The sequence below is a fragment of the Lolium perenne genome, chromosome 7 (assembly GCF_019359855.2).
Source record: "Lolium perenne isolate Kyuss_39 chromosome 7, Kyuss_2.0, whole genome shotgun sequence".
In the NCBI taxonomy this organism is placed as follows: Eukaryota; Viridiplantae; Streptophyta; class Magnoliopsida; order Poales; family Poaceae; genus Lolium; species Lolium perenne.
The window spans coordinates 255,017,858-255,030,605 of record NC_067250.2 but is presented as its reverse complement, the minus strand read 5'-3'; the positions used below and the strand labels follow the sequence as shown (position 1 = coordinate 255,030,605).

The 12,748-nt window shown below is 48.2% G+C and overlaps 2 protein-coding genes across 2 annotated transcripts; one reads left to right on the top strand and one right to left on the bottom strand.

Annotated features, from left to right (window-relative positions):
- The first annotated feature begins 3,426 nt into the window (after positions 1 to 3,426).
- LOC139833915 (uncharacterized) lies at positions 3,427 to 4,974 on the top strand. The gene is made up of 2 exons (XM_071824283.1): positions 3,427 to 3,846; positions 4,198 to 4,974. The coding sequence occupies exons 1-2, from the start codon at positions 3,427 to 3,429 to the stop codon at positions 4,972 to 4,974; spliced, it is 1,197 nt and encodes a 398-aa protein (XP_071680384.1).
- A 1,364-nt stretch (positions 4,975 to 6,338) lies between these two features.
- Positions 6,339 to 10,430, bottom strand: LOC127313445 (palmitoyl-acyl carrier protein thioesterase, chloroplastic). Its single transcript, XM_051343947.2, has 7 exons — positions 10,242 to 10,430; positions 9,236 to 9,811; positions 8,992 to 9,125; positions 8,310 to 8,423; positions 7,984 to 8,167; positions 7,826 to 7,894; positions 6,339 to 7,055 (listed from the first exon to the last, which is right to left on the bottom strand). The coding sequence occupies exons 2-7, from the start codon at positions 9,743 to 9,745 to the stop codon at positions 6,801 to 6,803; spliced, it is 1,266 nt and encodes a 421-aa protein (XP_051199907.1). The 5' UTR covers positions 9,746 to 9,811; positions 10,242 to 10,430; the 3' UTR covers positions 6,339 to 6,800.
- Between the last annotated feature and the right edge of the window lie 2,318 nt (positions 10,431 to 12,748).

Here is a 12,748-nt window from a genome sequence, read left to right as displayed (position 1 = left end):
TCCTCCAGGTCGGTGAGCTCTTGCATCTCCTCATCTGACTTCCCCCAGACCTTGTTCAGCATGGCGGAAACTTCCGCGTGGCGCTGTGCGAGGGTAAGCTTTTGCAGAGACTGAGTCGGTCGAGGGTCAACCCGAACCGCGTTGGAGGCTTGAACGAGCTTTACTTTCTCCTCATATTCTTCCTCTGTGGGCTCCACGAAAGTGGCATCTGGTTGATCTTGCGGAGGAGCAGACGAGGAGGCACCCTTGGCGGAATCGCCGTGGTCGGCGGGATCTTCCGGAAGGTCATCAAGGTTGATGACATCTTTGGGATCCGGCTTGGAGGTAGACGAAGCCTTGGGTGGGATCTCCACCTCAGGAGTAACAGGAACTGAAGCCGGAGACGGTTTGACCTTCTTCTTCAAGACCTTTGGAGCCTTGGGGGGCTGGCTTCCGGAACTTCAGTAAAAGAAAAAAGCATGACAATTAAGTAAAGGTTTACTTGTGAAGCCAGAACTTGGACCTTGGAAACAGACACTTACCCGGAAGGCTTGAAGAAGTGCTGGATGGCTGGCTGCCCCTTGTTGCTGGTGTTAATCAGCTTGAGGCGTTTCTTTTCCGCCTCCGCTTTCCGAGTGGCCGCAGTGCTAGGCACTTCGCGGGCGCGTTTAGCAGCGGGGCTGGAAGGAGCCGGCCTCTTCCTTTTAGGAGGGCGCGGAGCTTCGTGAGCTTCCGCTTCTGATGTAGCCTCCGGATCCGTGTTGCCAGTGGTGGGAACCTGGAGGAGAGTTCCGAGTTCACTTTCTTCAAGGGCTTCGAGCTAATGCATAGAGTTAAACACTTAGACAAAAAGTTTGAATGCGAAGAAAAACAATGGACTAAAGTCAAGACGACGTACCGCGGTTCCGGAACCATTCATGTGAATGTATTTGTTGCACACGTGAACGTGAAGTTCACGCGGAATCTTGATGAGGAGCCGGATCCTCTTGTCGATGGCGTCGGCGGAAAGATTGTCTTTTGTGGCGTGCATTGGGTCGTCGCGCCCTGTGTACTGGAACATCAGCTGGTCCCTGTGTTGGAGCGGCTGGATCCGCTTGGTGAACCAGGAAAGGGTCAGGTCCTTCCCTGTCAGCCCCTCCTCCGTTAGCTTGCAGATCCGCCTGACGGCGCGTGTGAGCTGCGGCGACTCAGAGAGGTGGGGGCAGTGCGACCATGCCGGAAGCTCGGTGGCGGGGCAGTTCTTGAACGGCGGCAATCTCCTTGTGCTCGCTGGGTCGGAGACGTCCTTCAGGTAGAAGAAGCCCCCAGACCAGTACCGCGCGGATTCGTGGCGGTCGGTGTGGGGGTAGACGCGGCCCGGGCGGATCATGAAGGTGATGGATCCGCATGTTGCTAGCTCGGTGGACTGCCAGATCCTCTCCTTCTTGACAGTGAAGTAATATTGGAACAGAGAAAGCTCGGGAGTTACCCGGAGATGGCCCTCGCAGAGGGTGACGTGATTGCTGATCGCAAGCACGCTATTCGGAGAAATGTTATGGGGCTGGAGCCCATAAACCTTCAGGATCTCCAGGAAGAAGTCCGAAGGCGGAAATGAAAAGCCCCGCTCCACCAGTGCTTTCGTCAGCACCATCTCGTTGTCCTCCGGAGCTGGGGCTAAGGCGTTCGGAACTGACCTCCAGCTTCCGGGTTGCAGGAAGCCCTCCGCCTCGAGGTTCGTCAGCTCCATCTTAGTGGTGGTGCATGGCCACCATTTTCCCTTGGCTTCGGCATCTCGTTGACGAGCCTTCGATTTTTTGGCGGCGATTTCTTCCGCCTTGTGCTCCGCCTGATCTTCCCCGGAGGCTTTCTCCGGGTTAGCTGAGGTCCCTTCGGCGTCCTTACCGGAATCCTTTGAAGGATCTAGCCTGACTGGGACGAAAGGTGGAGGGGCGGAGGAGATTGGTGTTGCCAAGATTGGTTCAGAGGTTGGAGGCGGAGTCGTTGAAGACATCTGAAGAAGAAACGATGGCGGAAAAACGTTACTTTGTCGGATCCACCATCGTCGTCCCCAAGTTCACCCCTACCAACTACGGCGCGAGGGCGAAGCTCGAAAACTCACCGTAATGGCTTCTGCGGTGATCGGAGTCGCCGGCGACGAGGTTTCTGCACGGTGGCTCGCTGACGTTAAGAACATGACGAACTACGTGCGGCGACGAAGCAACTCCGGCGAAACTCCGGCAAGATTCCGGCACGGCGGAGAGAGAGCTCGAGGCGGCGCTTTGCAGAGAGGTGAAAAGGGGGGTGAATGAGGATTAGGCGTCGACGGCGGATATTTATAGGCCGGCGGGACGAGATTCGTGCTCCGCATCCTGTGGTCGGAACGCAAGCGTCGCACCGTTGGATGCGTGACACGTGTCCCAAACCCTAAACGGTAAAAATGGCTAGAGATAAGTTACCGCACAAATCGCGCGAAAATGGCGCCAGAATTGGCGGAACCGTTTGAGTCTTCTAAGATTCCGGGTAATCGTGTGAAGATAAGTAGCTCTCATTCGCAAGCAGGGAAGTAACCCGGAAATGTAACTCGAACCGTCGATGGATGAAGTCCCGCAGGATGGGAGCATTTTCCGACTAAAGGTTGGGAAAAGAAGAAAATGAGAAGTTAGAGTTCTTCAAGTTTCTCCGTGTTACCAACGTTGCTGGAAACCATGGTGTACCAACGAGGCGGAAACAGCAGGTGAACCTCGGAGAACTCTCGGGGCTACTGTTGTGGGTATACTTCATGGGTGTACCATCGACAGTGCCTAGATCCGGCAAGCCCGGGTGGCCCACAGATGGTGATGAGGCATGTGGCCCATCGGGCGGCCCAGTTGCTGTTGATCCTGACGGAAGATGTCCAGCCCAGGAGCAGGGAGCCGGATCCGACCGACCTTGAGGAGGAACCCGGATCCACGGAGGCCCATTAAGGGACCCGGATCCGGTACGACATAGAAGGAAGGGCGGATCCTTGACGTATACGGCAAGACATTGTACCGTAGTTAGGAAACCTGTATCCGGGTAGGACTCTCCATGTAAACCCTAGATCCGTGCGCCTTTATAAGCCGGATCCTGGGAGCCCTAGAGGCAGAACCTCAACTCATTGTAACATCGCGAAAGCGCCCAGATAATTCCGGACAAGCAGCAGTAGGCCCTGTCATCGCGCAGGTGTTCCGAAGCTGGGTAAATCGCGTACCACCGTCCCGTGTGCACTCCGCCCTATGACCCCTACTCCTTCTCCCCCTCGTGAGGATCCCTCCTCCGAGGTACCGTCGATTAGGCAACAACACTATGAGTTGCTTTCAAGTGCCTGTTGGGACTTGCACGTCGATCAGACAAGCGATTGCAAATTTCTGGTGGGGTATAGAGGATGGACATAAGAAGATGCACATGAAATCATGGGACTGGTTATCCGCGCCAAAAGCTCTTGGAGGGATGGGGTTCCGCGATATGGTGTTGTTCAATCAGGCAATGCTAGGACGGCAGGCATGGCGCCTTCTAACTGAACCTGACTCTCTTTGTGCCCGGGTTCTCAAGGGGCGCTATTTCCCAGATACAGATTTCTGGAATGCCACTAAGCCACGCTCTTCTTCCTATACTTGGCGCAGTATTCTGTTTGGGAAAGAATTGGTGCAGGCTGGAGTTCGATGGGGCATTGGTAATGGGAAGAACACAAAGATTTTGCATGACAATTGGATCCCGGATGTCTCCCCTGATCGGGTTACTACCTTAAACCCGTTGCCGACAAACGCGACAGTGGATCTGTTGTTGGATGAAGAGGCTTGCACGTGGGATGAGGAAGTGGTCAGGGATTTGTTCGATGACACGACGGCTGTGAAGATCTTGGCAGTTCCTGTGAGTCGCCATGGAGGAGACGACTTCCTGTCATGGCCTCATGCTCGTCTCGGCATATATACTGTCCGATCGGCCTATATGTTGGCAAGGACACAACGCTTTATCCGAAAGAGGAGTCAGTCAGGAGGTGGTCCGCCGTCTAACATGACTGCTGAATCCTCGCTTTGGAAGAAACTTTGGAAGTCAAAGGCACCGGGCAAGATGAAGATCACTGTCTGGCGTTTCGCGCATGACTGTCTACCTAGCGGCCATCAGCTTTTGTGACGGCGTGTGCCTACCGCTGGTGCGTGCTTCTTCTGTGGAAGGGAGGAAACTGTGGAGCACACCTTGCTCTTCTGCCACTATGCCCAGGAGGTGTGGTCAAGGGTCAAAGCAAGAACCCACCTGAAGCTGCATCGGAGCCTCTTCACCACCACCAAATCCTGGGTTTTTGACTTCTTGGATCGCGCGAGCGATCATGCTGTGATCATCCTAGCTGTGATGGTTTGGCATATCTGGAATGCCAGGAACGGAGTGCGACATGATGAACCTTTCAAGCATCCTCACAGTTTGGCTGAGCAGATACTTGCCTATATTGATATGATCCAGCTGCATCTCATCAAGCACCGTACCAACCATAGGCGTGAGGCCACTGCCCCAACTCCATCTTGGTCTCCGCCACTGGAAGGTAGGATTGTTATTAACGTGGATGCAGCATTGTTCTCGGCTTCGTCTCGGACGGGGGTCGGCGTCGTGGTTAGAAACCACAAAGGTGAATTTCTGGCTGCTCATAGCCAGTTACTTGATGAAACCATGACACCTGAAATTGCTGAAGCACACGCCATCAGATGTGCAGTCTCCCTTGCTCGTGATGAAGGATGGAACAGGATCGTCTTGGCATCCGACTGCCTCGCGGTTATCCAGCGGATTAAGGCCCCGGAGAGGGACAAATCGCTGGTTGGTGTAGTGATCGAGGATATCAAATTTCTCGCCCACTCCTTGTCATCTGTGACTTTTCGTCATGTTAGTCGTTTGTGTAATAATTCAGCACATACTGTAGCTCGTCGAGCAGAGTCGTTTGGTACTAGTTTCTTTAGAGTCTCTGTCCCGGATTGTATCCGCGACAAACTTTGTCTTGATGTTATTTGATCAATAAAGTGCTGAGTTCTCAGAAAAAAAAAACCTCTCGCGGCCGACCGAGCACGAGCGACGAGGAGGACTCAGTAGACAATGGTGTGGGGCGGCGTGGCCTCCAGCAGAGATCGACGGCGAACGGCGAACGGCGAACGGCGGCCGCTGGAGGGACTCGAGAGGTCAGCGGGAGGCCTCAAGCACGGGGCCTGGCATTTCCTCAGCGGCCAGGTTCACTGAATCAATCGATGCTGAGGCCCGGGTTCACCCCTTTTCCGAATAAAAAATCTCAAGCATAGAACTTAATCGGCAAATCACGTCTATAACCTCTTCTAGTATCTGCGATCGTAGAATGCACTTGGCAACTCGATCTACTACATACTCCCAAACATCTTGGATTGTCACACCCATGTCTGGAAACTATGCCTAGGGGCAGTTTCAGTAGCAGGAATACCCCTAAAGTTTTCAGAGCAAAAGCACTAACGTTGCATTGCATACCCCAGCAAATCCACCTGATTACTCATCAGCAATTAGATTACTCCGCAGCGCCAAATGACCAATCGTCCGAAAAGAGGCAATGCCATACTCTTTTCCACCGAAATGTTATTCATCGTACTATTCGATTTTATTATCAATCGGCCAATCAAGAGAATTGACCCTTATCCGCTATTAATTCCACGCAACCATCCTAGTTTGTCCACATTAACTTAGGCAACCAAACTCGAACCACCAATAACAACACTTTGACAAGACATGTTTAGCATCCAACCCAAGCATAACTTTCACGTTTGAGAGTTGACTGAATCTCCAAGTCACCTAGCTGCACGTCCCAAATCACACTTGTGCAGGTCAACAGAGATATATTTGCTTTACAAGTGTTTCACACAAAATACTAGTATAATACCGCTGAAAATTGCAAAAGAAGCCACGATTACAAAAAGTTGGTGAGCAAGAAAAAATATTCCCTATCTACTGATCCATTCATGGAGTACCAAAAAAGTTGATCATGTCCTCTGCATTCTTGCACACGCAAATGGAAAGAGTGCCAACATCTTTTCACAGAAACTGCATCTTAAGAAGCAACAGATCATGGAATATTGCCAGAAACACACAGGTGACATGACATCTAGAAATAAACTAAATTTGTAAGTTCTATCATTGAAATTGTTTTTCAGATTTGATGGGTCAACCCGATACTAAAACAAATAGAACCTATTCACCCGTCAGTGCTCACGTCAAGCTGCCTAGCTACTCCAACTAAGCTAGTCATAGCAACTTTTAAAGCGTTTAGCAACTGCACCATTTAGCAACACTGGACGGCTCAAGGCCCAGATCTGAAGTTTCAACACGCTTTGGCAACAACCAAGAGAAAGTACTCAAGATACCTCGAATTTACAATAAATCAATATAATCTGTATGAACTTAAAGTTTGCCTACAACAAACTGCTTTCAAGGGCTCCTATTATATATAGACACAGCCCTACATAGGAGTGTGAGAAGCATTCACTTCCCATCACACAACAGTAGCTACACTCTCAGTAATTACAAGTTTACAACACCCATTCCTGCAGCTCAAGATCTTCACAAAGAAAAGAAAAGAAAACTGTAACGACAAAGCATGCACAAGAGGCCTTCTTAGTCTTCTGTACTGTGCTTCATCACTTCCCTGTCCTCCTCTTATAATCTCCACCCTTCTCACACATTTTCTTTCTAAATAACTTTAGTATCCCATTGTCACAGCCTATTGGGATTATAAATCTATAATCCATGTATATGTGTGCTTTCCAGTAGAAAACAAGAGTAGTCGTCGTTCGCGGTTTTACCAAATTGTTCCCTGCCAAAAATCACCATGATAGAGCCAATGTTTCCTGGCATTTGGTTCCCTTGGGCTTCCACGTGGTTCGGGCCTTCACTATGATAGGTCCTGATTCCAGTCTCAGCAGATGCTCACAGTGCAAAGTTGTTTCTCCAGACTCGTTGGTGCAATCTGTGTACACGGTAGTGTGCGACTCCAGGACATTGTCTCGGCCACACTCCCTTTTGTAATCCAGGACCATGCCCGCCAGTTCATGATTCTCCAGAATGGACATTGGCGCACTCTAAGAGGAAAAACAAATTGGGTTAACATGCAAGTTCTGCACATGTAGCAATATTTTCTTACAATGTACTGACTAAATGTCAATTCTGCTTATTTATTTTTGGCTATTTTTTGATTCACTGCCTGGGGTTGCAGGCCATTTAACAATTAATTACTCTGTTTTTTTCTGAAATTGGCATTCACATGACACATGGCATATTATCAATCAGACACTTAACCATTACGTTTATGCACTAGTTCTTTGATCTAAAAAAAAGAACGAATGACATACAGACAAGTAGCATATAAGAATTCAAGTCAGGATCTTTTAGGAAAGTGACACAAGTGAGCAACATGGTTAGGTAACTAGGTGACCAACCTAACATAGTTAAATTTGCCAGAAAATACATTTCTTGTCCAAGTTGTGCAAGACAGACAACTTGCAACTTATACTTTGAAAGGCAGGAGTGTTGACTAATATTATTTGCTTACACCAGGAATTTGTAGGTGTCCAAGCTTTTAGTAGCGTAGGCACGCTAGTTTTTGGGATATTTGGCCAGGTGTTACCTCATATTTTGGTACAGTAAAGTCTAACCATGGTTAAAAGGCATGACTTTGAGCCCCTCAAGTGCCTAGAGTTCTAGTGCTTTTTAACTTCTTGAAACAGTTGGCTCCTAAAGTCTAGTGCCTTTTAACTTCTAGAAACAGTTTGCTCCTAAAGCTTCAGGAAGTAAAAAATTTGAGTCTCAGCGATCAATAAAGATGCACAAAAAAGGGAACTTTGTCTTTTACCTCAAGTATCCAGCCAATATATTTAACATTATTGACATGCTGATTGATATCAAGGTCAGCCCACCGAGGCTGCATTATGTATGACAAAAGGCAAAGTATGTAAGACAACTAGCCATGTAGAATAGGCTTGCAATATTGTATGAGCATGGACAACTTACAGTCAGGCCTGTCCGGACATATTTGGCTGAGGTAGCACGGTCATGTTCTGGCAATTTAGGAAGTTTTCGGTTATCTTCATCTTCAATAGCAGCATGCTCAAAGAAGTATGGCTCTATCTCAGTCCGCACTTCATCAGGAATTCTCGCAAGCTTTCTAGTAAGCTTGTTCATCATAACCCATTTACTGCAAGTTTAAATAAAATTAGAATTGTTGAAATTGCGATGTTGTGAAGATGGAGCACAAGAAAAACAAATCAACCGAGCATTAGCTAATGCTAGAAGGAATCGTGATTGGTTCTGTCTATGAGAGTGGTTAAAATTTGAACCTTGTAGCCTTCATTACTGTATGGCCCGTCAAAGAATCGCGTATATGCCAATCTCGACGCATTCCGTTTTTACCATGAGGACCAACCCAAGTATTCACCTCGACGGTGTCACCCCTGCAGAACAACGAAAACCAGATTAAAACAACAGAAAAGCAGCCCCTTTATGCAACACGCAACTTTCAGTCAGCTAACTAATTGAAACCTTTTTAAAATCTGTCAGTAAATGCAACACATGACATTAAGAGAAACAAAGAAGGCGTCTCTGCATCGGTTACTGAAAGCCTGCTACCTGCACACACAGTGATGGATGGCAATTGCTGACCTAATAATTGTTGAGATAAAGCAGACTATTATGGAGCATCACTTTCACATTTATTTGTTAAACAACTCGAAAACTCCCCTTAACTGAACTGACTGTTCCAAAAATGTTGTAAAGCATACGCTCTTTACTAAGTACTGCAGCAATATACTAGCACCATGGTACAAAAGAACAGAGAACTAGTAGCTTGAATCAACTATACATACATATCGAGAACTTTTTTTGTAATGGATCCATGCCCAAAAACTGTTTGTTTGTACGGAAGAGTGAACACACAATGTCAAAAGCAGCAACATACTTATATTCAAGCTCAAGTAATACAATAAAACAAAAGAAAAGAAAAAGCAAGTCTGCGGAATATACCAGCACGGATAACGCTCGACGATGGCCTGCATTTGACTGACAACCCAGAACAAGTTTCGTTTACTCATCTCCGGTGTCGAACCAAATCCATCTCCTAACAGCCCGGCGCCCTTCACATGATTGAGTGCAGTTTCCTGAACCAAAACAAAAACAAAAAAATAACCGTGAGTGGTCCACTACCCGAACAGAACAATCTCGTACTCCGTAGATGCCTGAAAAAAGAGTTGAGCAGCGGGCAGGTGACCTGCAGGTGGTTCATGAGCGTCTCGATGGAGGCCGTCCTGTCGGCCCCAATCTCGTATGAGCGTATGGAGAAGTTCTGCCTGAACATGAAGCCGTCGTGGATGATCCTGCCGAAGCCGAAGGTGTCGACGAGCATGTCGGGCCGCTTGGGCTTCCAGTCGATGAGCGTCCACTGCTTCTCGGCGGCCAGGAAGATGGTGGTGATGGCCGCCAGCAGCATGCTCCAGTCGGGCAGCTGGTTGTAGAACGTCCTGGGCGCCCCCGCGGAGGAGGAGGAGGACGCGGCGGGCTCGTGCTCCAGCGCTGACTTGCCGCCGTTCACCTTGGGCACCGCGGCGTGGGCGCGCGTCCTGCCGGCCCGCACGGCGGAGGACGACGACGAGGCAGGCTTTGCGGCGGTGATGCCGCGGACGTCCAGGCTGTCCGGGCGCTCGCCGAGGGCGTTCTTTGGCGCGGCGGGCGGCGCTGGCGGCCCCGGGAAGAAGGCCGAGGCCGCGATGGACCCCGCCATGGGAAGCAGAGCGCGGGCTAGTATCTCTGCGCCGGATTAAATGGCGCGGAAACCAATGATCCCAACCTGAATTTCGCACGAGAAAAACATCAGCATCAACGGAAACAGCATGGTAATGAAAAGAAACGAAACGTGTTTAATCTTAGCAGCAACGGAGGGAAAAGCTAGCACAGTGCGGAGACGCCATGGAAAGTGGCGAGAGGAGCTCCCGAGAGTCAAGGCGAGCCGCACGAATACGGCGAGCTGTGGAGGAAAGCGAGGAGAAGACACTAGGCCGAGAAAGAAGCGCCAAGCGACTGAACAAGGCTCCCCTGAACTCGACTCCGCCGAGCGCAAGGATCCTAAATTCCCGCGATTCCCAGGCATCGCCCAGAAATAGCCGCGCCGGACCGATCGACAGGCTCGCCACACGCCCACACGACCAAGAAACTTTCCGCTATAAAACCAGGCAATATGCACGCGGAGCAAACGAATGCGGCGGAGGCGAACGACAAACCTTTTCAGGGAGGAAGAGGCGGCGTCGGCGGCGGCGGCTGACCGCCGTGCCGTTGGCAGTTGGCGCCGAGCAGCGGAAGGTGGTTCGCGTTTTGGCGGCTTTGGTCGCGTTGGATTCGAGCGGGGGCCGGGGCCGGGGAAAGAAGCCTTTTTTCTCCGCTGTCACGACGCACAACTCACAGGGGGGCTGCGTTGGCCACCGCTGAATTTAAAAGATAAGAACCAGGCTTCAGATGACCGTTCTGCCCCTGCCCGAGAGTCTGGAGGTCGGATAGGATGGAGAGAGAGGAATAGGAGACGGCGATGTGATCCTACCTGACCGACGACTCGCCAGTAAACGCTCTCTCGCTCTAGTGCAGTTGCGGTGGGCACGCGGCAGAAACGTGGGGAAAATGCAAGCGACCCAGCGAGTGATGGTCTCGTAGATACCATGTGGCGCCACCGGAACCATCGGATTAAAATATTTGTGATGGAACTTATATGCTACACCAGGGAGTGTTCTGGAATTTAGCAAGAGCATATAATTAATCGTGCAGCTAATCATCCTAGGATAATTTGCTTTGCTTCCGACGTGAATTTGATAGTGAGGTTTCATAGAGTTTTGCAATGTTTTTCAAAGATATTAAGACAAAGTTTGACACAACAGAAAAACTAAGAGGCAATCGAACCACCGTGAAATTCATGGGAACTTTGTGTGAAGAATATATGAAATTATAAAATAAACAACAACATGAAATTATTAATTCCGAGAAATACGTCTAACTTATTTCTTGTTTAAAACCCACAGAGAATAATAAAAGTATTGAAAAAGGGTCGTAAATAGAACCTCTCATTCAACGTGTAAGGTCGTCTTTTAGTTTGAACAAAAAGTTAAATGTATAGATTAATTGTCGGAGTGACGGAAATGACTCGTTTTCATGTTAATTTTGAGGAAATTTTGTGTTGCGATATGAAAAACTAGGTCATTCGTGTATGCTTTGGACCCAGCTGCACATAAACTGTTATGTAATTGGTAGGTTTTAATCGGATATGTCGCGGGACATGGATATACTATAGATATGGGTTGCTTATGTGAAAAATGCTGAGTTTCAATACAAAAAATATATTTTAAATAAAATTATCAATGTATTGAAATTCGTATACTATTTTCCAGTGCGAAATGTATGTTGTATTTCGTAGTGATGTTTCTTAGAGTTCTGCTATGTTTTCAAAAATATTAACACAAAAGAAAAACTAAACGGCACTCGAAGCACCGTGAAATTCATGGAAACTATGTGCGAAGCCTATATGAAGTAATAGAACAACGACATGTAGTTATTAATTTCTAAAAACATATCGAACTTATTTTTGTCTAAAGACCACAGAGAAAAGTAAAGTATTTTAACAGAATAGTAAATAAAACATCTCATTCAACGTGTAAGCTCATCTTTTAGTTTAAATAAAAAGTTGCATGTATAGATTAATTGATGGAGGGGGAGACACAACTGGTTTTCAGGTTAATTTTGAGGAAATGCGTGTTACAAAGGCGAAATACATGGGAACAAATATTATACACTGGTAGAAAAAGAGGCTTCCGTCCAGCCCCATTAGTCGCGAAACTATAGGAACCGCGACTAATGGAGTCTTTAGTCGCGGTTCGGGAGGCGAACCGCAACCAAAGGCCTGGGCCCAGGGCGCTCGGTGGCCAGCTGGTGCACGTGAGGGGCTTTAGTCGCGGTTGGCCAGGTCAACCGCGACTAAAGGTGCCCGAAGGCCTTTAGTCGCGGTTGGCCAGGCCAATCGCGACTAAAGCCCAACCCCATATATACCGTTCAGCCCACTGCACTTAGCCATTTGGTGCCACTTCTCTTCACAAACTTCACAAGGGGGTGTTAGATTTGCTTTTGGCTCCTCTTATGCACACAAAGTGTTTGATGAAATGCCCCAAGAGCATGAAACAAACATGATATGAAGTGTCAGAGCCACACTTGAACTTCCTCATTTATTTTTTCCTCCTCGATCGCGGTTAGCAACTTGAACCTTTCATATGTGTCATTGATAAAATATGCATGTGTGTAGTTCATTGTTTAATTTCTATTGTTTATAGCTAGTTAGTTTAACAAATGCATGATGGTTAATTATATATTTTATATTATAATAATGCAGATGAATCGGCAATGGATGTACGGTAACCGACTCTCCGGCGAGTTCACTACGGGTTTGAAAGATTTCCTCGTAGTGGCTAATGCGAACAAGCAGAAGGGTTTTGTTATCTGTCCATGTGTTGACTGTAAGAATCAGAAGGATTACTCTTCCTCAAGAGAAGTTCACCTGCACCTGCTTCGGCACGGTTTCATGCCAAGCTATAATTGTTGGACCAAGCATGGAGAAAGAGGGGTTATAATGGAAGAAGATGAAGAAGGGGATGATTTCATCGATGAAAACTATCTTGATCATTTCGGTGATAATTTCATGGAGGATGCTGAAGGTGAAGGGGAAGGTGAAGGTGAAGAAGAGGCACGTGATGAG

Excerpts from the sequence above, each read along its gene's own strand:
- LOC139833915 (XM_071824283.1), top strand. The coding sequence starts at position 3,427 with ATGGGGTTCCGCGATATGGTGTTGTTCAATCAGGCAATGCTAGGACGG. Across the intron at positions 3,847-4,197 it reads TGAAGATCTTGGCAGTTCCT|GAGGTGTGGTCAAGGGTCAA; the intron begins GTGAGTCGCCAT and ends CACTATGCCCAG.
- LOC127313445 (XM_051343947.2), bottom strand. The coding sequence starts at position 9,745 with ATGGCGGGGTCCATCGCGGCCTCGGCCTTCTTCCCGGGGCCGCCAGCG. Across the intron at positions 8,424-8,991 it reads GTCGAGCGTTATCCGTGCTG|GGGTGACACCGTCGAGGTGA; the intron begins GTATATTCCGCA and ends GTTGTTCTGCAG. Across the intron at positions 8,168-8,309 it reads ACAGTAATGAAGGCTACAAG|TAAATGGGTTATGATGAACA; the intron begins GTTCAAATTTTA and ends TTAAACTTGCAG.